The sequence below is a fragment of the Engraulis encrasicolus genome, chromosome 3 (assembly GCF_034702125.1).
Source record: "Engraulis encrasicolus isolate BLACKSEA-1 chromosome 3, IST_EnEncr_1.0, whole genome shotgun sequence".
Taxonomy (NCBI): domain Eukaryota; kingdom Metazoa; phylum Chordata; class Actinopteri; order Clupeiformes; family Engraulidae; genus Engraulis; species Engraulis encrasicolus.
The window spans coordinates 13,767,551-13,791,592 of NC_085859.1; the positions used below are offsets into that span (position 1 = coordinate 13,767,551).

At 44.6% G+C, this 24,042-nt stretch overlaps 1 protein-coding gene across 3 annotated transcripts in view; it reads right to left on the reverse strand.

Moving 5' to 3' along the window:
- dmxl1 (Dmx-like 1) overlaps window positions 1–24,042 on the reverse strand; it is a 74,906-nt gene that overhangs the window by 17,994 nt on the left and 32,870 nt on the right. For all 3 annotated transcript variants that reach the window (XM_063194801.1, XM_063194802.1, XM_063194800.1), the window contains exons 18-35: window positions 23,260–23,379; window positions 22,744–22,959; window positions 18,760–20,223; window positions 18,288–18,484; window positions 16,749–16,881; window positions 15,912–16,022; window positions 13,951–14,120; window positions 12,831–12,928; window positions 11,312–11,477; window positions 9,424–9,694; window positions 8,355–9,068; window positions 6,831–7,117; window positions 6,035–6,190; window positions 4,224–4,439; window positions 3,598–3,674; window positions 2,345–2,463; window positions 989–1,068; window positions 485–647 (exon numbers count right to left, since the gene is read on the reverse strand). In XM_063194801.1, the coding sequence (XP_063050871.1) occupies window positions 485–647; window positions 989–1,068; window positions 2,345–2,463; window positions 3,598–3,674; window positions 4,224–4,439; window positions 6,035–6,190; window positions 6,831–7,117; window positions 8,355–9,068; window positions 9,424–9,694; window positions 11,312–11,477; window positions 12,831–12,928; window positions 13,951–14,120; window positions 15,912–16,022; window positions 16,749–16,881; window positions 18,288–18,484; window positions 18,760–20,223; window positions 22,744–22,959; window positions 23,260–23,379 (4,758 nt within the window). The remainder of the gene's footprint in view (window positions 1–484; window positions 648–988; window positions 1,069–2,344; window positions 2,464–3,597; window positions 3,675–4,223; window positions 4,440–6,034; window positions 6,191–6,830; window positions 7,118–8,354; window positions 9,069–9,423; window positions 9,695–11,311; window positions 11,478–12,830; window positions 12,929–13,950; window positions 14,121–15,911; window positions 16,023–16,748; window positions 16,882–18,287; window positions 18,485–18,759; window positions 20,224–22,743; window positions 22,960–23,259; window positions 23,380–24,042) is intronic.

Below are 24,042 nucleotides of genomic sequence, written 5' to 3' on the forward strand. Positions count from 1 at the left end.
ACTTTGAATAGCACATATATATATTGTATACCCACTTCAAAAAATGCTCAAATATACAGTATACCCACCATAAAAAAGTAGACTACACCACTGAGCATACTCTATCACTACTGTGGCAAACTTTGTACTGTAATGCAATGTAATGAAATGGAATGTAGTATAAAGCAGTGGTTCTTAACCTGGGGTGCGCCAGATATTCCAGGGGGTGCACAGAATTTTGTTTGTGTAGAGGTTGTGACCAAAATTATACTTGCAAACATTATGATTAGGCCAAATTAAGCCAAGTTTTGGTCCCCATTTCAAGTCATTCAGGTATTAATTCATGTCTCAAGTGAGAGTCATTGTAATTAGTCACTCATTTATCATTTGTCAGTGCATATACACATGTATAAGTTTGTGTTGGGGCTGTGCAGCTTGTCTTCGGCACAGGTAAGGGGGTGCGCTAAGAAAAAAAGGTTAAGAACCACTGGTATAAAGCACTCACCTTTGGGGTGATCTGGCGTGACCACAGGCAGGCGTGCCCCTCCCCCAAATACGGCCACCCACATCTTGCCATTGAGCGGGTGAGCGAGCACGCGGAAGAGCTGGGCGCTCGAGTGGGTGGCCAGGCCATGCACAAACAGGCTGAGGAACACCGCCGTCAGAACCTTAGAAATAGAAAAGTGGGTTTACAAGTTTACAAGTTTATTTATTTAAGAAAGGGACAGCATATATTGCCAGCATTTAAACAAAAATGCTAAATATACAAAATTGTAGCCAAGAGGCTAATTTCCGTCTTTTGTCCCTTGGGTCAATGATAATTATTTTAAAATATAAATTGCTAACAAGCACTACTGTACAAACTATTTCATATAACAATAACCAGTGTTATTATTAGAGACAGCTCCTCTTTCTGAATGTACACACGAAAATATGAACATGAAGTTGCAAAACAGCATAAGACTGATACACTTAGGTACAGTAGAAAATGGCTGAAAATCCAACGTACCTCACAGAGCAGCAAGCCCAGTCCCGCTCGGCCCTCCTCTCCTCCGCACACGCTCAGAAGACGCACCAGTGCAGCCACACCTGCATTGGCAGGGACAGAGGACATGACTGGCTTGTCAGGGTTTCCTATTCCCAATCAAATGTCCATTTCCCCAGGGGCTGCAATGGCGTATCATGCCAGTAGGGCTGGGCAATATGACGATATATATCGTTATCGTGATATAAAAGTGTACATCGTGACCTTTCTCCTATATCGTTTATATCGTGATATTCAATTTTATACAACTGATAAAATTACTATCATTTAATTACATTTCATGTTGTCACAATACACACTATAAGTTCATGTAACTGTAAAAATAAGAATAAAAAGATCGATTTTAAAGTAGGGTTGTTCTGCGACATGAAAAAATAAAGAGCAAATAAAGAGAATAACTGAAAACGTATGTAATTGTGCTATATCGTGATATATATCGTTATCGTGATATAAAGTAATCCATATCGTGATATTGTTTTTTTTTTCCATATCGCCCAACCCTACATGCCAGTGTAGTCTGCAGCGCGAGTGGGCTTGCATGCCAATGGAGACCCAAATTTGAGTTCAACCTGGGTCATTTTCCATTCCTAACTCTTATAAGTCTCCCTCTCTCTGTCATTATCTTCGCTGTCCTATCCACAATAAGGGCAGACAAGCCTTTTTCAAAAAAGCAGGATTCCCTAACTCCGTGACTCAATCCCATGACCTTCTCTGGTCTAAAATCTGAATTGCCATTCCCTCCTTTGTCATGGAACCACTACCAAAAAGTCTGCACACGAATGGTCATAATCATGAGAGATCATGAGAGTACATTCATTACAGTAAATTTTCTGGGGTTTTTTTTGCATGAGATGGACTATTTCACTTACGTTTTGGTCAAAACAAATGCATCACATAAAACACACAGGTTGTAGCTATTAGATAATCCCTGACATCACACACAAACACCCTGATTTCCCCTGTCTCGGACAGCCCTCTCTGACATGACTGTGCATTCCGAGTAGAATTCTCTGACAAGGTGAGCAGATTGACACAAACCCCACACCACATGCATTTGAGCCTACAGTGCTGGCCAAAAGTATTAGGCTGAGGGTATCAATACCTCTGTCTGGCCCATTTTTGGAATTTTGTGTAAAATGATCATTCATTTGACTTTTTTTCCATTCTCTTTTGTGTTTTTTCATTGCGAGACAAACAAGTGAAGATAATAATGACAAAGCATTTCTGATTGCAATCATTTTCTAGAAGAAATTGAGTATTATCTGACAGAATTGAAGGGGTGCCAATACTTTTGGCCAGCACTGTACATGATGACAGTACCTGGCCATTGTGCTGGCGGTGTGTTGGGAATAACAGTCTCCTGGGAACTGACGCCACGTCTCAGTGTGTTGGAAGGCTGAGCACTCTGGTACAACGATCCCACAAGTCCATTCACCTGACTGAACAAGAGAGGATCACTTTATGATACCGGTATGTATATGTGCATGTTCTGTTCAACCTATAAATAAATAAATCAAGCAATCATTAATTTAATCATTAATTTGGACCCAGGCTACTGGAGCCCTGTTGTTTTTCCAAAAGATTATGTGATCTACAACTTGGCCTTTCAGATGAATATTTGTACATACAGTACAAGCTGAAATAGATTTTGAAAATCAGTCATTAGTTCTGATGTAAGATCTACAGGCATGACTGCTCTGAAAACAGCAGTCATACAATAGTCTGTAGTGACCTTCAAAAACATTAAAGAAAAAAATATAACAAGCAGCAATATTCAATTACACATTACAAAGATATTACGTCTTGATTATTACTAAGTAGACATCACTAAACATGTATTTATTCATAACAAAGATGGATGGAAAAAAACAAGGTGGAAGAGAATGTCTGAGTGAGAACACAAATATGCTTTTTCTGTAGAATACCTCTCTCAGTCGGAAATGTCACACTTAGCCATGGGGCCATTTCCACAGTCATATGACCACTGAGTCAGATGATGGCCCCACACTGAGTGATTGGGTCAAACAGCACGTTTAGGATTCAGTGTTACAGACAGGAAATACCAAAGACAAACCCTGGTTAGTGACTACTGTTAGGGGTGTGACGGCCAGGTCGAAGGTCAAATGGCAGATCTAGAATAATGAGTTTCCTGGGACAGAATTTTCAACCTGCTGTCTTTCACTAACAACTGCACTTGCAAGTGACAAATTGTGTAAAAGCTGAAGTGAAACGTATGGCCTGCTACATGAATGAAGGTCAAAGCACAGTTGGGGGACAATAGAGAATACAGGGGAGACACCTTAGGAAGGCAGTCTTGCAAGGATAAATGCTGGACTTCAAATACACTACCCTGCCCACAGAGGTACCTGTGGTTCTGACCTACCGCTGGATGTTGACTATTGAAGAAAGAAAGAAAGAAAGAAAGAAAGAAAGAAAGAAAGAACGAAAGAAAGAACGAAAGAAAGAAAGAAAGAAAGAAAGAAAGAAAGAAAGAAAGAAAGAAAGAAAGAAAGAAAGAAAGAAAGAAAGAAAGAAAGAAAGAAAGAAAGAAAGAAAGAGGCAGTAAAACTCACCTGTGCAGGTGTCCGTCACATAGACACTGGTAGATGCAGGCAGACAGGGAGGCGGCCAGGACATGCATTACATTGATCTGGGGATACGCAGAAGAAGAAAAAAAACAGCAATTAAATGATCAAGTCAAGTCAAGTAGGTTTTATTGTCAATTTCTTTGCATGCACTGGTCATACAAAGAATTTGAAATTACATTTCTTGCTTTCCCATACAGACATAGACTAATCTAGGTAAGGACATAGACAGTATAGACATAGACAGTACTTATACATGGACTTAAGACAGTATGGACATAGACAGTCCAAATGATGACCATTAAGTCATATTGCGAAGCACAGACAGAGTCCTCATTTCTCCCAAAGGGATGCTGAAATTAACAAAAGCAAAAGTGACTTGTGTCATTAGAGAGAGTCCCCTTCTGTCATTTAAGAGCGCCCCCATATCCTTCAATGGAACGCCCAGAGCTGTGGTCTGCCAGCAAGGACCCACAGAGTGAGTAACTACATTGATTGATTCATTACTTAATTTAGAATGATTAATGAAAGCCATAATCCTTTTTCATTTCATCAATAAGCCCCATTGATCCATGCATTGAGCAAATCTCGTTCTCTCTGGAGTACGTATTTACCTTGCAGCTGACGGAGTCTGGGTGTGGCGGGGAGTCGAGCGCGTTGATGGTGCGCAGGATGTCGTGTGTGAGGCTGGTGAGGTGGGACAGGGGGTTGGCCACCACCGTCCGGGAGCCCCCCATGCAGGACAGGAGCAGGGGGATGGTGGCAGGAGCAGGAGCAGGAGCAGGAGCAGGAGGGGAGGGGACAATCACGGCCAAACACTGCTCGTCATCCTGCAAAAAAAAAGATGGGTTTTTTTACCGTGAAGTGACAAACCACAAACAGGGTAGACGCTCCATTAGGACAGTGTTTCCCAACCTTTTTTGTCCTGCGTACCCCCTGAGCCATGTTGTCATAATGAAGAGTACGCCCTCACGCATGTTCTATATCTATTCTGCCATCTCAAAGTGCCTATAATCCATGTATTTGTTATTATTACATTTCTCCGCGTACCCCCTGAGGTGTGCTCGCGTACCTCTAGTGGTAGGCCTACTCGTACCCCTGGTTGGGAAACACTGCATTAGGGGATACAATACAATAATACAATGAATGTCATCATAATTATTTGGGTCTGGAATGACCAAACAGAGAAACGATTAGTGATGGGAGAGGTGAACTCTGTTGGACTTGAAATATGTGACTGGAGTATGGGGTAAGTAGTGCCAGTTTTTACTTAAGGTGACTTAAAAGAGAAGTCACAATAGTTACAGTATGTTTCAGAATAAAGTCCAGTTGGAGTGCTTCCTGGAACTGTCTAGTTTTTTGCTCTTTGGTGACAGGCTTGGTTGATTTCAAAAAAGTTTTAGAAATACCGAGGCACTCATCTTCTTTGTAATTAAAATGCCTTTATTTTGTTGGGCATAGCATGATTAAAATACTTCGACGTGTTTCGGCATGACGAAGGCTTCATGCCGAAACGCGCCAAAGTATTTTAATCATGCTATGCCCAACAAAATAAAGGCAATTTAATTTATTACTTTGGGGTAAATTGTGCCACTGATTAATGACATCAAAATTATTTTCTGATGTCAGAAACGGTGATATTTTTTTCACATTAACAAAATCACACATTGTCTATTTCGAGTTTATTTTACAAGACTTTTCTTAACCAAGTCCTAACGTATGTACATTTATGAGGCGTGTGTGTGTGTGTGCGCGCGTGCGTGTGTGTGTGTGTGTGTGTGTGTGTGTGTGTGTGTGTGTGTGTGTGTGTGTGTGTGTGTGTGATGTACTGTACTGTATAATACTAATCATCTGCTGAGACTCCTGCAGCCGCAGGATGAGCTCCATGCGGACGGAGGAAGAATGACATCCCTAATGGCTACTTTTAGTCTTAGACGTTAGTCTATAATTCTAGTCATAGTAAATCAGTTGTGTATTTTTGAGCCGTGTGTGTGTGATGTACTGTACTCAGGCTTGTAAGAAATTCCGAATGGAAAGAATTTCAATTCAAAGTAATGTCATAATACGAACACTAGGTGGTGGTGTTCCATGTACTTTCAATGGGTGGTGTAGATTAAATTCAAAGAAATTCAAGGTAATGGCACCACCTAGTGTTCGTATTATGGCATTATTTTGAATTGAAATTCTTTCCATTCGGAATTTCGTACAAGCCTGACTGTACTGTATACTACTAATCACCTGCTGAGACTCCTGCAGCAGCAGGATGAGCTCCATGTGTACGGAGGAAGAATGACATCCCTAATGGCTACTTTTAGTCTTAGACGTTAGTCTATAATTCTAAGTCATAATAAATCAGTTTTGTAGTAAAGGTGTGTGTATTTTTGAGCCGTGTGTGTGATGTACTGTACTGTATACTACTAATCACCTGCTGAGACTCCTGCAGCAGCAGGATGAGCTCCATGTGTACGGAGGCCAGTCCTCCTCCGTGGGAGCCGTGCAGGCTGCAGTAGCTCAGGAAGATCCTCAGCAGCTGCTGGTTGGTCTGCAGCCACCGCCTCCTGCCCTGGGCCTCCGCCTCCACCTGCAACATCACACATGAACCACTTTTAGCCTGATGCTGGGTATACGTTGTTTGAAATTTGGCGTCTGGAGCGACATATACGCTGCATTCAGGCTCTTGAGATTTTAGGGTTTTTTAAAATGTAAAATGCGGATGTTAGAGCTGAATGAACACATCCTAATGCAACATGAGGGTCCGAGCTTTTAGATGCAACCCATTTCATGATTGTATGTGCTTTAGAGGCTGAGATATTTAGGTTGTAAAAGGTAGAGGGCATTCAGCAGGTGTTTTTTGCAGGTGCCTTAGGACAAAATATGTTAATGAATGACAGTAGGGCTGGGTATTGCCAACAACCTCACGATACAAAACTTCATCATAGATGGATCGCAATGTGAGACGTATTGCAATACATGAGTATTTCGAAACATGGTCGTCAAGGCGACACATATCCCCCTATTTTTACTTTCCTTTTACACACATCTTTTAAGAAAACAGTCATATGTATACCCATCTTATATTCATGTGCAGAATGGCAACAGAATGCCAGAATGCAGTACAGTTACACTATAATGCTGCCAATGAACTGTTATAATTAACTACTAAAAGTGTCTACTGATGATATTGTAAAAGTTGGGGGCATTGGAGGCACCCTATTACACACCCTACTCGCCTCCTCCGCTTCCCCAGACGAGGCCTCTGTGACGGGGTTGAAGAGGCTCAGGTGGCTGGCATCGCCCCTGGAGGACTCTGTGCTGGTGATGGTGGAGGTGCAGGGACTGTAGCCACAGCAGCGATACAAGGCCTCCACCTCGCGCTGCAGCCAGAGGGCCAGGAGGTGGCGCAGGCGAGCCCCCTCCAGCGGGCAGCCGGACGCCAACGTGCGCAGCTCCGAGGTCAGCAGCTTCAGGCAGGCGCGGAACTTCAGCTGCGCGGCCAGGATGTCCTCACCTGGAGTGAGGCAAAACAAAACAAAAACAGAAGAGCAATCAGAGATGGCAACCTGGCCCCCTGGCTAATTTTGTGCATTTGACAGCCCCCTGCAGACAACCCAACACATTGCAGGCGAACAAACACAAGCAAACAGATTAACAGACTGGTATGAGTGCATTACACATTGATTCAAACTGAAAACTTTCAGAAATTTTGTGAAGTACAAGATGTTTGGCATGAAGTGAGTAAACAAACTAGGAAAATGCTGCTCACGTCTGAGGTAAAAAATAAAAAATAAAAGAAAACGAAATCCACAGTTTTGAACTGGCATGCAAGTATTTTTCTGATGATTATCTGAACTGATCAATTCCATTTTGTCCAATANAGTGTAGTGGAAAGTGCGCAGATCCAGCAAAAAAAGCATCAGCAGGTGCCAAATCAAAAAATTGTCAAATGTAGGAGCGGGAAAGGATCTGCACACTGCTTGCAAAAGACTTAATTTATTAGGAGATTATCAGATGCCTGAAGAAGATCTATGATCGAAACGTTGCTCCTAATAAATTAAGTCTTTAAGTCTTTAAGTGTGTAAGCTTTTGCTACTTTTGCCTGCAACCAAATCTACCTTCGGGTACAAATAAAGTTACCTTACCTTACCTTACCTTACCTTTTGCAAGCAGTGTGGACCAGGCTTGTACGAAATTCCGAATTGGATGAATTTGCATTCAAAGTAATGCCATAATACGTGGTGTTCTATGTACTCTCAATGGGTGGTGTAGCTTAAAGTGATACTGTCCCATTTTTGGAAATAAGCTCATAGTACACCTCCCGCCGAGTTAGATCATAGGGTTTTACCATTCTCCCAAACTTTCAACTGTTTTCTGGTTATGGCAGTGCAAATTTTACCTCCAAGCTAGCAGTTAACATTGAGTCCTCTGAGACCAGCTTGCGGCAAACTGGTCTCATAGGACTCAATGTTAACTGTTGGCTTGGAGGTAAAATTTGCACTGATGTACTCAGAGAACGGTTGAAAGTACAGGAGAAATGTAAAACTCAGTAATTTAACTCAAGGTGGGAGGAGTTTATTTCCAGAAACGGGACAGTATCACTTTAAATTCAAAGAAATTCAAGGTAATGACACCACCTAGTGTTCGTATTGTGGCATTACTTTGAATTCAAATTCATCCCATTTGGAATTTCGTACAAGCCTGGTGTGCAGATCTTTTCCCGCTCCTCCATTTTGTCCAATAAAACTCACCTGCGAGAGCCCGAGGGATTGGGCTGGACACCGCCTCTGATGACAACTGTGGGGGACTGGAGGTGGACGACGGCTCCGGGAAGTTTAGAGACAAATCGTGAACTTCGTTGATTTTTTTAGAATCCACCTCTACGGGCTTTTTGTCGTCCTCGCCCTCCCCCTCCTCCTCCTCCTCCTCCTCCTCGTCTTTGTCACTGTCCCACTTAAGGTTGAGGGGCTCCTCCACCATGCTGGCGGACGGCTGGCTCCAGTCGAAGCTCAAAGCCGAGTCCGAGCGGCTGTGAACGCCTGAGCCTGAGCACGGGGAATCGCAGCACAGTGACGACGACCCGCCAAAGCCGTTGAACAAAGGCTGCGACCAGTCGGGCTCGGTGGCACTGCTGTTCTGCTTGGGAGACATCGGGCTGTCCAGGTCCTGATCTGCTCCGTGAGGGCTGCTGGTCTTGATGACGTTTGGGAGTCGCGACAGCACCTCCAGGGCCAGCAGGGGGCAGCCTGCCTGCAGGTGTGAGTAGGCGGCGGTGAAAAACAGTCGCCGCTCCACCAGCGTGACGGAGTCCTCCTCCCGGCCCTCGGCAGTCAGTCCGCCACCCTTGCCCCGCCCACTACCCTTCTCCCGCGAGCCCAGGTGGCGGCGGAGCAGCAAGGGGTGCGTGCGCAGGAAGGTGTAGAAGTTGAAGACCTCGGGGTTGCAGGAGGACTCGGTCACGGGTCCTTCATGTAGTGTGCAACAATATAAGCAAATAAACAATGCAGAATTAGCACTAGTGCAACACTTTAAACCATCTCAAAGGACATTAAAGAATTTACCGTAGCTGAAATGACAACCAAATGGTTACTGGGATTCTGGGTTATGAACGCTGCCACATAGTATTTCAATAACTTAATCAGCTCCATATTATATAATACAAGCACTACTGAAATCAACTGGACAAGATGAATCAGGTGGTAGGGAACATATGGTACTTAATTGGAACTTCTGAATGCAGGCCAGGTAACCACAACTCATCTCCTCCAAGAAGACTGACAGGTAAGCAATTAACTTCACGCAGTACGAATGAAACCATACCTGGCGGTGCTGTGTACTCCTTGAAACCTGCCTGGTCTTCTGTTGTCTTGGGTGGCTCCAGAAGTGTGTCCAGGGCCCGTGGGTAGCGGTCGAGTACCCAGCATGCCATGCTGCGCAGGAAAGGGTCAGAGTGAGCGGGGATCTGGGGGTCCTGGCCCAGCACATGTCTCTGGAGGATGCGTTTGTACGTGGACGAGGTCTCAAAGTCCGACTCGTAGAGTCTGGAAATGACCAGGGCCAGTTGCAAGTCTTGGAGATTCTCTATACACACCTGGAGCCGAAAGACATGATAGTTAGACACATTAGTTAGGGAGCTAAAAGTCTATTTACATACAAGCAAAAGGCTTTAAAGCATGTTTATCTTTAAGTACATAATTGCTATTTAAAATTGACGCTTACAATTTTGTATGGTGTGAAGCATAATAATTTTCTAAATGTACATAATTTGTATTTACACGTGAAAGCGAAATGAGAAGGTGAAATTGTGTGCTCCATTCTGACAGCTTAATGGAAAGCAAAAGTAATTGAAACCTTGTGGATGTGATTAGTTACTAGCCGCTGATGAAATTTGCTCCACATTTGCACCTCATTAAACATCTTTATTATATGGTTGTGACGTCATCTGTCGAATGCTCCATTCATTTCAACGGGGCTCCCCAACGTTCGGACGTCTGTTATTTTTCGATAACGGACGGGTTGGTCTATAACAGACCGCTGTCAATGGCAACAAGACTTTTCACTGCTAAAGCGACTTTTCAACAAGACCCTAATCAGCTGCTGTGATAGACAGCACCCGTTGTCCTGGCTACCGCTGTCAATGGCAACAAGACGTTCACTGCTAAAGCCACTGGCTTGTATACAAGTCAGTGGCTAAAGCGAATGTTTCAGATCACTCCGCAGGGGGTCCGGTCTTTTGTCACTCTAATCAGCTGCTGTGATAGACAACACCTGTTGTCCTGGCTACCGAGCTGTTGCCTAGCGGTGTTCCACAACGGCACTGTTTTGTTTTGCGCAGCAACAATCTTAACATTAAATAGGTCTAAAGAAATGTCCCCGCCATGTGTGAATCATTTAAGTATATCCATATAATAAGCGGGTTAACTTTCGGCGAGTCGGTCGCTTTGTGGAATAGCAGCACTTCAGAGAGAACAAGACCCCTCCGCTCCGCGTCGGGGTCTAAAGATTCTCTCTGTCGTGCTGCTATTCCACGGTAGCGACCTTCTCGCCGAACGTTAACCCTTACCTAATTTCTTTGCTTTTGCTCGTTTTCACTTCTGTTCGCTTGCCTCATAGGAATGATTGGCCAATTTCGCTTCCCTGCATTAATTCCTTTGACTTTGTCACCGGCCTAAGCCAGCAAAATGGTGAAAACACAAGTTCCCACTTTATCATTGTGATAACACTGCATATCAAAACACACAGAGCACACCAACTGTAAACACGGCTGCTAACATGAAATGTGCCATTACGTTTGTGTGGCATGACTTGTGAAATGTTGTATGTGTGCAAGATCCCTGATGTGATTTGTGATTAAAAAACTGTAAAAATTACTATGAAATTGCTGTACATAGAAATGACCACTTTATTAGTGCTCTGTAAAATGAAGTGCATATAAACAATTTAAAAAAATGAAAATCCAAATTTTATCCGTGGGATGACAGGTTATGCAAATTAAAAAAAGAGGGTGGATATGTAGTCATAGCTATGACTCCACCAACCAAATTGTGTGTGTGTGTGTGTGTGTGTGTGTGTGTGTGTGTGTGTGTGTGTGTGTGTGTGTGTGTGTGTGTGTGTGTGTGTGTGAACAGCTATTATGTCTTCAGGGTGCAAGAATTATAATTAGGTCCTGGGATGTTAAGCGAGTGTTATTTGAGGCATGTTCCTTCACCTCCACGGCATCCTTGAGAGAGCCCGCCAGCAGGAAAAAGGCAGCAGCGTGCTGGAAACGCTGTTTCCCTAGCAACGCGTAGGCATTCTTCAGCGCTGCCCGTCTCCAGCGGTCCTCCGTGAAGGTGTGACTGAAGAACTCGGTCATCTTGGTGTTCTTCTGAGCCCTAATAATCAAATAGTAACCATGAGTTGACTCATATCCACAATGACAGGGGACTCGTTATTACACAAGTTTTCTCCATCTCAAGATAGGAGGGCCTTTTGGAGTTCAGGATACAGTAGATTAGCAAAGCATAGTTTAAGAATTGTTTGTGTAATAGCAAATTTGAATTCTTCTTATATTTCAGTGTGTGTGTGTGTGTGTGTGTGTGTGTGTGTGTGTGTGTGTGTGTGTGTGTGTGTGTGTGTGTGTGTGTGTGTGTGTGTGTGTGTGTGTGTGTGCGCATGCGCATGTGTGTGCGTGTGTGTTACAGAAAATGCAATAGCATTGGAAACACCAAAACAATGCAATGTACCTGCAAGGCAATCTATACAGGTATTTCTTAGATATCAGCCTGTCCGGTTGGGAATCACCACTGATTGTAAATCTATTTCACCTATTGTTGTGTAAATTGAGTAAAAATGAAGAGGTAATAACCAAGAGTTATTCTGCAGGTGCTGTTCACTGACCATTTCTATTTTTTCAACCTTTCATGCTGTTTTTGGTCAGATATTCGTATCGTCAAGACGCCAACGCGATGATATGGTCTTAGCCACAGTCTGACACTGTGGAGTGTGATCAGAGAACATCAAGATTGGCACATTCACCATTGGTGTCTTGTGCTCTTCACAGATTAAAGCAGCTTCACTACACTAAACGCGAGGCAGACATGGCAGTCTGGAGATGCCATGGAGAATGTTATGCTGCCTAGCACATCTTTCCTGAAGAGCGAATGGCGAATACTGCAATTTTAATGTTCTCGGGCATATGCCAATCACGCTCCACAGTGTTGGGCTATACGCATAGGTCCCATGTGTAGGCAAAGTGGATTCACAATAAGAGTTGCTTCCTGACCGGAGAGACTGATATCACAGAAGTATGATTTGGAGTAGCATTGAATCGTCTTCGCTGTTCACTATTTTTCAGCAGTGTATTTTAGTCTGCGCGTGTCAGAACACAAGAAATACAGAGAACAAGAAAAGATATCAGACATCTTTAGCAGCAAAAAAATACTCTTGTTAGGCCGGACCTATTCTCGTGAGTGAAGAAGATCAAATTTGTGAAGCAGCAGTATCAATTTTGTAAATTAAGTACTTAAGTTGTGATAGGCCACCGCTCATCTGTTTAGAAGGTGCAGGATTCAGTAAAAAATTCTGTATAAAAAGAAGACAATCCGCACACTTCAGGTCTATTTTTGTGCAAAGAAGCTTTACTTGACTTGCAAGCTTTCGGTCCTTAGACCTTCATCAGGCAGAGTGCCGTAAATTAAGTACTAAAAAAATCACACACTGTACCCCAAGAACTGAGAGACTCATACCTGTAGAGGCCCCACACCACGGCCTTCTTCTTCATGGCCAGATAGAAGAGAGCAGCATCCAGGGGGTCGTTCTTCCTCTGATATGCAGCTTTGGCCACCTTCACACAGCAGGAGAGAGCAACACATGTAATGCATGACTCTACTACAGTGTTTCTCAACCTTTTTTTAGGCGAGGCACCCTTTCAATTCATGAAAAATTTCAAGGCACCCCAAACCAACAAGCCGTAACATGGCATCGCATCCGATACCACAAAAGCTTAGAATAGTAACACATTTGGAGTCATTCGAAGTCGCAGCTGACTGGGGCAACCCATATTTAATTTTTTGTGCGTAAATGGCAGATGAAAGATTCCACTGTCTAGCATTAACTTATCAATTTAGACAAATATGTATTATATTACATAATTTATTTATCAGCCACGTTTCCGCGGCACCCCTGTTGAGAAACACTGCTCTACTAGCATGACTACTGGAACACAACCTGCGCCAGCGTTCCATCAAAAAAGACGGTCGCTATTCATGTCATTCAGCCTGCTCATGCTATAAAAATTATCACAACACAACTGCTACGACACATATTTTGCCTCTGTCAGACATGTATTCAATCCAGTCAGTTTCTGAACTCCTCCTACCTTGTCAGTAGACACATTACCAAACAGGTAGATTGCACTGAACATGAAGGATTTCACTCGTATTCAGTCAAAAGGATGTGAACAGGCACCAGGCAACATGCAACATGTAACATGTAACAAGGCCTCTACAGCCAGTGTATGACGATCAATAACTAATACAGTAAAGTGCAGCACTCTCAGTAAAGTGCATTTACTTTCTGAAGCCCCCCATGTTACCTCCACCTCTATAGCCACTCTCTATCACAGTGGTTCCCAACCTTTTTCAACTTGGGGCCCACTCAAAATTGTCAAAAATGTTCGGGGACCACCTCTGACCCAATTAAGAGTAAAAGTCAAATAAATCAACAACAACACACCAAAATATGATTATTATTTTTTGGAAAATGATTTCAAGGCCCACTTGGAATACCTTCAGGGCCCACCAGTGGGCCCCGGCCCATAGGTTGGGAATCACTGCTCTACCAGCACCATTTGCAGCGCTCGCTCACCTTCTCGATGCAGCGGCGTAGCCGGGTGGTGCTGCGCAGCCACCAGCCTAGGCCCATGGCCCTGAGCTCCGGCCACGCCGGGTCGCCCTTCTGCAGCGCGGGCACCATGTTCAGCAGCTCCTCCTCCGCCTCCGAGTGGAAGGCCCAAGCGTAGTGGCACGTGGACAGGCCTGCAGCCAGCCACAGCACAGCACAGATGCAGTCAGACATAACGATCGTAATAGTAATAGTAATAGTAATAGTAATAGTAATAGTGACAGTAATAATAATAGTAATAATAACAATATTAATAAATACTTTTCATTTGAAGTGCCTTTGATGATACCCTAGGTCGGACATTTTACAGTCATTAAAATAGCTAACAATACCAACAAATCATAAACAAACAGTAAAACAAAAGACAAGAGGGATAAAAGAGATCAAAAAAATACATTCTCTTCTGACTCTGACATTAACTGTAACATGTAAGCCAAGTAAACTAGACGAATCCGCCTAGCGGCAGAAGAGTATCTTTGCCTGACGAGTTGGTCTAGTACTGCACACCATTGGAGGTTGGACACAAAAGGAAGACAAACCCTGATTTAATACTTTCCAAATGACTTTAAAAATAATATCTACGTTTGTAAAGGCCATTAGAATATCAGCTGCATTTGGCAGAGGGGGCAAAGGGGCCGCAGCCTCCTGTGTGTATGTGGGCAGACTGGCATGAGGTATATTTAGCTGCCCTTGGGCAAGGTGGGAGGTTGTTTGGGTCGCTAGAGAGAGATGTGGAGAAGAAAAGCAGAGAGGAAGGAGAGAAGGAGGGAAGAAAAGGGAGAGGAGGAGGGAGGGCATGCCAGAGTGCCAGACTTTCATTCCTCTCCTGCCAATCCCACCCTATAATCTTCTCACCTCACCCATTTTGTGGACAGATTTTGTTTTATTTTTGTAGTACTGAATCGTTTTTTATCTTAATTTGTATAATAGTGTATTGTATCATTAATTATTTATGTAGCCTAGATTGGGGTGTCATGCAATATTTGATTCCTGTTTCACCCGTTTTGTTCTGCTACCCTTTTATTTTGTGGATTTTACCATTACTATTGCTTTACTATCACTTTTTGCATTATTATTACTGTGTACTTGTAAAGCATTTTGGGTCAACTATTGTCATGCTAAATGTGGTATAGAAATTGGGTTGACTTGACCTATGTGGTAGGCTGTTTGTGTGGCAGAGAGATATGGAGAAAAGCAGCGAGGAGAGGAGAGAAAGGAGGTGTCGTGCCGAAAAGCGAGTCCCTGCCAGAACACGAGTGCCCTCATTGAAACCAATGACATTTTTTTATGAGGAAATTATACTATTTTTTGCAGAATGAATTACATAATTTATGAACTAAAAATATGCTTATGAAACATTACTCGTCCTCCACTTAATATGAGCTATTTGAATGAAACCGTAACATTTGTTATGACAATTCTTCGATTCTTTTATGGAAATAATACTTAAGTTGTGATAGGCCACCGCTCATCTGTTTAGAAGGTGCAGGATTCAGTAGAAATTTCAGTATAAGAAGAAGACAATCCGCACACTTCAGGTCTATTTTTGTGCAAAGAAGCTTTACTTGACTTGCAAGCTTTCGGTCCATAAACCTTCATCCTGCCTGATGAAGGTCTAAGGACCGAAAGCTTGCAAGTCAAGTAAAGCTTCTTTGCACAAAAACAGACCTGAAGTGTGCGGATGGAAATAATACTGAAATTGTAACCAGCTCTTGTAATACTTCCAGAAGGAATGTAGATGCTTTATTGATAAGCTTTCCATCTTAAATTGTCTCGGATTTGTCTGCAAAAATGGGTAAAAATATCTGAAAAATTGGTTATTGGTTTCCATTGGTTTCAATGAAGGCACTCGTGTTCTGGCAGGGACTCGCTTTTCGGAACGACAGAGACATGCCAGCCAGGGTGCCAGACGTGACGTGACGTACCCTGGAGCAGCAGCTGGGCGCGATGGGCGGGGGGCAGCGAGGTCTGCAGGAAGGTGTGCAGACGCACCGCCAGCAGGAACCTCAGACCACACTCGTCCAGGGTCTCACCACCTGTCCCCAACAAAAACAACACCAACACCCCCCGTACAGCAAGACATCAGACACACGCTCACACGCGCCACTCACACTTGTCTACCATCTCACCAGCTGTCCCCAATAATCCACAGGGCACGGCAAGACATCATTAATACACTCACAAAAACGGCATGATCACACAAGCAACTGACAAAATATGAGATATGCAAGGCCGCTTGGTGGCTTTTAATTGATGAAATAAAAATTCAAAGGCATCTCCCACCTATCATGTTAACCCATTTAATCCTGAGCCCTTTTTGGGAAAGGGTGCTCTCTGCCTATTAAATCCGAAATATCTCAGCATCCGAAGTACATACAAACATGAATTGAGTTACATTTAAAAGCCAAGAAACTCATTTGCAACTTGCAACTCAAATTGCATTATAATGTGTTCATTCAGCTCTAACATACCCACATATTTAATAAAACAGCTCAAATCTCAAAATCCTGAATGCAGCGTATATGTGTCTCCAGGACACAATGGGTTAAAACGAGGAAATTATCAAGTCAAGAGCCCACGTTGGCCATTACACACCAGCTCAATCAACTCCAAACATCAACTTCAAACAGGCTTTCAGTTGATTTAACAAACCGCATCTCAAATCCCTTGTTTTCAGGAGATTTAGTGAACCGCCTTAGATTTTACTTATAATCACGATTAACAACTCAAATTTCTTCATAAGCCCTTCTTGGAGTGCTTACCCTGGCCCTTTCCGAGGCTCTCCTCGATGTCTGTGCGGGTTGAGGCCACAGTGTCTGCCAGAGCCATCAGGGACATCTGCTCCATGCGGGTCAAGCCTGGCAGGCTGGAGTGAAGCAGGTAGCTGGACAAAACCTGTGTGGTACACACACCCATTTTCAGAGCACATTTGGAAGAATGACTTTGATTAGAGTACAGCCAGAGATTCTTTAAGTATATAGAGATATGCCAATGTAATGGGTTGCTATGGGCACCTAACATGACCAGGAGTGGAGTCCAATATGCGGACTTCCCTCCTCCCTTGCTCACTTGCCTGCTTGTGATCTCATGATGATGTCACTGACAACGGAAAATTAATTCAATATCTTGCAAAAGCGCAATTGTAAAGTCTTTTTCTCGTGTGCAATTGTTATGGTGAATGAAAAACAGTCCCTCAAAAGTTGTTGTGGCTAGGCTGACAGCTGGGAAACTTTATCATTTTCTCCACGGAGGAGGGGCCAGGAGGCGGGGCGAGGAGACAAGCACAAGTGGAGGAGGCAAGGACGCATATTGGGATGCACCCCAGGTTCCGGTCTGCCTAAAGGGGCGTGTCATAATACGCCTACTATGAATAGAACAGTCCTTAGGTCTGCCTAAAGGGGGATTTCCCCCCGTCCCCCTTGCAATAGTAGAACCCGGAAACAATGGACCAACGGAACCTCTCTCTCTCTCTTTACTCTCTCTGGTACAGCAGTAACTTCATTGATCTTGGAGGAAATTATACTATTACAAGTTTCCTTGAACCGAGTTCTCAGACAACCCATTCAATTGTTATGTGTGCTATAGGAGAATCTTTGTCAACACATTTGTGCGCACTACTGTACTACGCTTGCGCGGCAAAACCGTGTGGCAAGAAAAGAGATGCTATAATATTCCCAATTCTGTTCATGGGCGAAATCCCTGGCATGAAATCTCACATTTTGGCAACACAACCACCGATTCAAAAACCTTTTCCATAAATATCACATATTATAGCCTACATTAATTATTGACAATGGGGGGTTATGGCCTGAATTTATTTAGCTAGCTAGCTTTGGCTAGGTATGAAATGTCAGTGAATATCTCCCTTCACCATGCTCAGACGATGAGACATTGCATCAACTGAAACAAAACAGATGTTTTATTTCCGAAGCCGTCTGGTTTGTCACTTACAAATAAACAGTAAAATAATTTTTCATGTCATTAAATTAGCCTACATGATCATCACCAGCTGCAATCCCTAGTCCTAAATTACCCCTTACATTGCCATTTGGCCTACAGCTGATTTTCCTTTTCTGGCTGTTTGCATACCTACGGCACACAAACATGTGACAGGTTGCAATATCAGTAGGATATAACGTATTTCGTTCATTCTTTGAATGTGTTGATGTGTAGTGTTGACGTAGTGTCCTGCCGTAGCCGAGTTTGTACGTCAGACTCCAGGCCAGACAGCACAGTGTTCATTTGAATGGGAAGGAATACATAGCACTGTGATAAAATACTGGTGGAAGCCTGTACTGTACCTGGGCGTGATCTGGTCCAAACGCTGTAGGGCCGTACTGTGACAGGTCTATCACCTTGGCCTTCTCCGCATCTTCATCCTCCTCATCGTCGTGGAATGGGTCTGGGGGCTCGTCCAAGGTAGACGGCATTCCAGAAGACTGGAAGAGCTGGTCATAGGTGCTGTTCGAAGGGTCGCTTTGGGAGCTCGATGTTTGGCCTAAGGAGATACAGAAATATTAGTAAGGAAGAGGTCAGTGAGTAGTTTTAGAACTGGCAAATACTTTGCTGTTCAGATTATGGAGGGATGTTGTCTATATTAAAATCAGTTTATACTAAAAAAAATTGCAGTTGAGTTATTGAATTTGTGAGTCCGGACTGCCCCAATGCAACCTTAAAATCAAATAAAAACAATATTAAAGAATCATGAAAATATAGCATTTTGGAAACAAAACGCCCATACATTCACATCCATCCATTGTCACCAAACCGCACCTCGGCTGCTCTCAGGCCCAGCGCTGGCCGCCTCGTCTTTGGAAGTGCTGCTCCCCCCAGTAGAGTCGTGGTCGGCCGCCAGCAAGGCGTACAGAGGCAGTGGCGGGATGGACTCGATCTCCGCAGCACCGCTCTGCTGAAACAGCTTCGCATCCCGCGGCGACGACGACGACGTGTTCCCGCCCCCGCTGAAAGTCCGGGAGCGCTGCCGGCTTCCGCTCCACTCGCCTCCCTCGCCGGCGCTCACCTCCCCCTTCAGCACCACCACCTCCCCAGCCACGCACTTGACCAGGTGGGAGAGGATGGCCTTGACCCTCTGCACGCGCCCCAAGTCCATGAGCTCCAGCAGTTGGACGGGGTGGTACTGGGGCAGGGTAGGCGATAGCTGGTGCGCGGCTTCAAACAGGCCGCTGTCCTCCAGCTGGGCCGGGAGCTCAAGGCTAGGGCTGCCTCTCTTTCCGTTTCCGTTACCGGTCAATTTCTGTGCCAAACTGGTGAGTGAACCAGATGTCAGCGGCTTGCTAGACGACACGGACGGAGACGGCGAGTTTGTTGTGCTGTTGTGTTTAGCGACCGCGAACAACGAGCTCACGCTACCCGCGTCTGCCGCTCGCTTGGCCGCGCCGGCGAAGCTGCTGGGCAGCGTGGGCGGCTGCCACTGGGAGTAGACGTGCATCTCGCACTCCATGCCCACCACCAGGATCCCGTCGCGCACCCAGGACAAGGACACGGGGAAGGGCGGCGAGCCCTCCACCGATGACACCAAGTCCACGGCTCGCAGGAGCACCAGCCTGGAGGCGCCCGCCCCGCCTTCTCTGCCGGCGCCGCCGTCGGAGAGGCCGAGCTCTGGCGGCTTGACCAGGAGAGGCCCGTACATGTGCAGCCGCGAGCCCACGCCGACGGTGAGGACGTGCGAGCCGTCCTCCCGCGACACCCAGTCCAGGTGAATGACATTCCGACCGCTTAAGCGACCCTTCTTCTCAGAGACGCCATCGTTCCCATTCTTGGGCACGACGGTGGATGGGCTTCGTTCACAGCTGGCATCAGTGGAGCATTCTACTTGCAAGGTCTGCTCTAAAATCCACTGGGAGCCTCCTGTGGACTCGCACTGAAATACGCTCACCAGCAACGGGCCGCTGTCCTCCTCGGCCTCTGGAGGATGTGTGGGCGTGTCGCGGTACGCCACAGCCACGCGGCTGGTGTGGCAACAGCTGGCCGCGATTGGTCTGCTGCGGATGCTGATCGCGCTGCTATTGGCCGAGCCCTCCTCCACCAGAAGAGGCCACTGCTCCCATACATACGACGGCGATGATGATGATGGTGGTGTTGGAGACGTCTGGCAGTCTGGCAGCTGTTTGGATGCCAGGCCGCACTTCCAGAAGCGCACCTGTCCGTCAGAGCAGGAGGTGGCCAGGAGGTAGGGAGCTCGGCCGGCCGGCTGAAGAGATGAGGAGCTGAGATGACCTGCGGGAACACAAACACAGAAGGATCAGGAAGCGCGCTCAACACCTTGTCTTCTTATACTTCTTACACTGGGTGCTTAACTTCGTCAATGAATGAACTCAAATCTCAAAAGAAAGTGCATAAAGAAGCACTCATCAGATTTCTTTTTTTTTCATTTTTAATCGCCTCACATCACAGACGTTTCGGGCTTACACCCGTCTTCAGTGTGAAATGGCGATTTCGCCTTTAACCCCAGTAGGTGTGACTTAAATAAACTTAGTTACCCAAAATGCCACCGCAGGTGTCTCCAAAAATGCCCAGTGTAGGTACCCAAAGCGCACCACTAGAGGGAGACGCAATGGATACCCATCATTCTAACACAAACACAGTACACATTGATACAAGTGAGCAAAACTTCGGTAACACTTTACTTGACGCAGGTGTCATACACATGACATAATAATGTCATAACAGTGTCATAATGTAGTTATTCATGAGTCATAAACATTAAGTCAATGACAAACATTTTATGATTTTATCATAAGTGACATTCGGTTATGGTAAAGACAGCCCTAACAGTGTCAACTTTTCATGACCATAAAACGTCTATGAGATTGGCATCATGTTTATGACTCGCTCATGACTGTCATGACACCGTTTTGACCCTATTATGACACTATTATGTCATGCTTATGACACCGGCGCCAAATAAAGTGTAACCAAAACTTATTTTTCCCATGAATAAACCTGTCGTTCATGAATTATCATCATCATCATCGCTCTCAATTGAGATGACCTGAGGTGACACAAACACATTACACATTAAACACCAAACATTGTTTAACGAGAACATTATCAAAACTTCTGGTGCCCATTCATAAATGCTAATCCCATTCATGAATAATCATTGTTGCTCTTAATTTCGAGTGTTACAACTTGGTTTTAATGTTACATAATTTATGTACATGCAGGGGGGGTTCCCACCCTCATGTCCATCTGCCATCTTAAGTCAGAGTACTTAAGCTAATCAAGGGCATGACACAGGCTGAAAATTCTCATTTTCAACCTGCTTTGACATGATAAACCTGGAACAGCTAGGTAGTATTGTGCTGTCACTTCTCTGCTCTGGCAAGTTACTAAATAAAGGGCTGCAGTAGTCAGAAAGGTAGAGACAAAATTCAGAATGTAAATGACTATGATCCAAGAGGGTCACAAGGTCATGCCTGGCTGCCATTGACATTACAACAGACATTACAATTGAAAAGAAAATAAAGGTCCGCAACACTGTTAAATGCTCCCAAATATTTAATGGCATTATACGTTTGGTCCAGCACCTGTGCCACTGATGTGCGCGCATTCTTTGACTTTCTGTATTAGGCAGATACCTTGTTTGATAACGAAGGCGCCTTTCAAATCTCCCTGCTTTAGGTCAATCTGTTCTTGATTGCAGATCATAGCATCAGATCAAAGACAGTCATATCATAAGGCTTAGGCCTACCATTGACCCTCTGGCCTTCCTTTAAAGCACGATCAGCGCTTTGAAGCTTTTAGTGCAGCAGACATACTGTATCAGCTGATCTGAGACAGGTGATCAGGTTGATAAGGAGGTGCCTTTGAAAGTACCCTGCATGGTCAATCTCTTGTCCCCTGTGTTTCTCTCGTTTGTCAAGTTGCCAAGTTGCCTGGCTCCTTGACAGCAGACAGACAGAGCATGCCAGCCGGGTCAGTACAGGTCTTTATAAAAAACTAACAGCCCAATTATGTCTGACTGGCAGGACATCAGAAACACCACCGGGCTTCCAGACTTGTACTGATGCCCGACTGCTGATGTCCAAAGCATTTCTATACGGCTGCATCAACCTCCATGGTAGAACGAATATTACTGATGACTTCCGCTTTACATCCTACAGCATATAGTCAGGAATCTCTGAGGTCATCAAATGTCACTGTCTGTGATATTGATATGTAAACCATGCCATCTTTCTTTTTTCAGTGAGAGATACAAATAACATAGTAAATGCACATTCAGAACATTTTCAGTCATGGGTAAGTGGTTAGGGCGTCAGACTTGTATCCCAAAGGTTGTCGGTTTGACTCCCGACCCGCCAGGTTGATGGGGGGAGTAATTAACCAGTGCTCTCCCCCATCCTCCTCCATGACTGAGGTACCCTGAGCATGGTACTGTCCTGCCGCACTGCTCCCTTGGGGCGCCATTGGCGGCTGCCCCTTTACACGGGTGAGGCATACATGCAATTTTGTTGTGTGCAGTGTGCAGTTAACACTTGTGTGCTGTGTCACAATGACAATGGGAGTTGGAGTATCCCAGTTGGGCCTTCACTTTAACTTTCACTTTCATTTTCTGCACCATGAACATGAAAAAGTGCATGTAAACTGAATTTCAAGAGAGTGTGAGTTAAAACCTGGATATGCATGGACATGATACTTGCATGTAGCATGTATCTTTTCACATAATCAAAGATTAAAGTAGCAAATATCTGCAAGTCTCAGTAGATGAGGCCCCTGCGGACCCCACTGGCTCACCTGCAGCGGGTGTGACTGTGATGACCTCCACCTCAGCGGGGAGCTCCAGTTCTTGGCTGTAGACCCGCGTGCTGCGCAGGGCCAGACGGCAGGCACCGTGGAGGCCACACAGACCTGCCCCACCTCGCTGGGGCCGCGCTGGGGGAGAGCCTCCTGGGGTCTGGAAGCCAGAGAAGGCAGAGCCACTCTGCTCTCGCTCAGGTGTGCTGGCTTTGCCTGGAATGGACAACAACGTGAAATGAGAGAAAAAAATCTGTTAATGTAAAGCAGTGGCTGCTGTGCTGAAAGTGGACAGATCCTCCTCCTAGGGAACATGTGATTTAAAAAAATATATATACAATTGCAGTTTAAGGTGGGGGAAAGTCAAAATTATATTAAACTGTAGTCACTCAACACTCACACATTTTGAGGGAATACCAATCCATTTCTATTCTAATTTTGTTAACAAGAGTGAAAACAACAGTGACTGAACTTCATTTTCAAACATACAGTGGAGGATGGTGTTCAGCTTCTTACCTGAAGAGACCGGCTCGGCTGAGAGCTCGAGATGCCACATGTGTAAGAGGGAGCGTCCAGTGTCCGTGGCCTCCATCACAACCAGAAAAAAGCGCGCAGAGAACACGGGTTGGCCACAGGCTAGAAGACAGACAAAAGATAAAATAGCATTACAGTACATTTAGCTAAAAAAAGTTCTTGTAAGTGAAGAGGGCATAACCAACAGTATACAATGAGAGGGAAGTAAAGAGGAAACACCGGCATACCAAGGTTATCTATCTATCTCTTCTTCCTCTGCCTTCCTGCTATTTCTGCCTCTCCTCTATACCTCTCCTTTTAAGTCCATCTCTAACAATGATGTTTTTTCCCATTTGTTAAGCACTTTGAGTTACATGCCTTGTATGATACAGTGCTATACAAATACAATTATTATTATTATTATTATTATTATTATTATTATTATTATTATTATTAAAACAAAACAATGCACGTATGAGTCTTTTTCTTTTTATGCATAATGAAGCAACATTCATATTGCTTCATATACAGTACATATCACAAAAGCATTTTCGCAAATCGGAATGTTGAATAGGGGACCACCAAAAGTTGTTGTGCCTATCCTGACAGCAGAGAAACTTCAATGTTTTCTCCACAAAGACGGAAAGGCTGTCAGTGAAGCACGAGGTCACGAGCACAAGTCGAGGACAGGAGTTTGGATAATGAAATGGAGCCAGCGTGTGACTCGCTGTACCATTTGTGGGGTGTGTGTGTGTGTGTGTGTGTGTGTGTGTGTGTGTGTGTGTG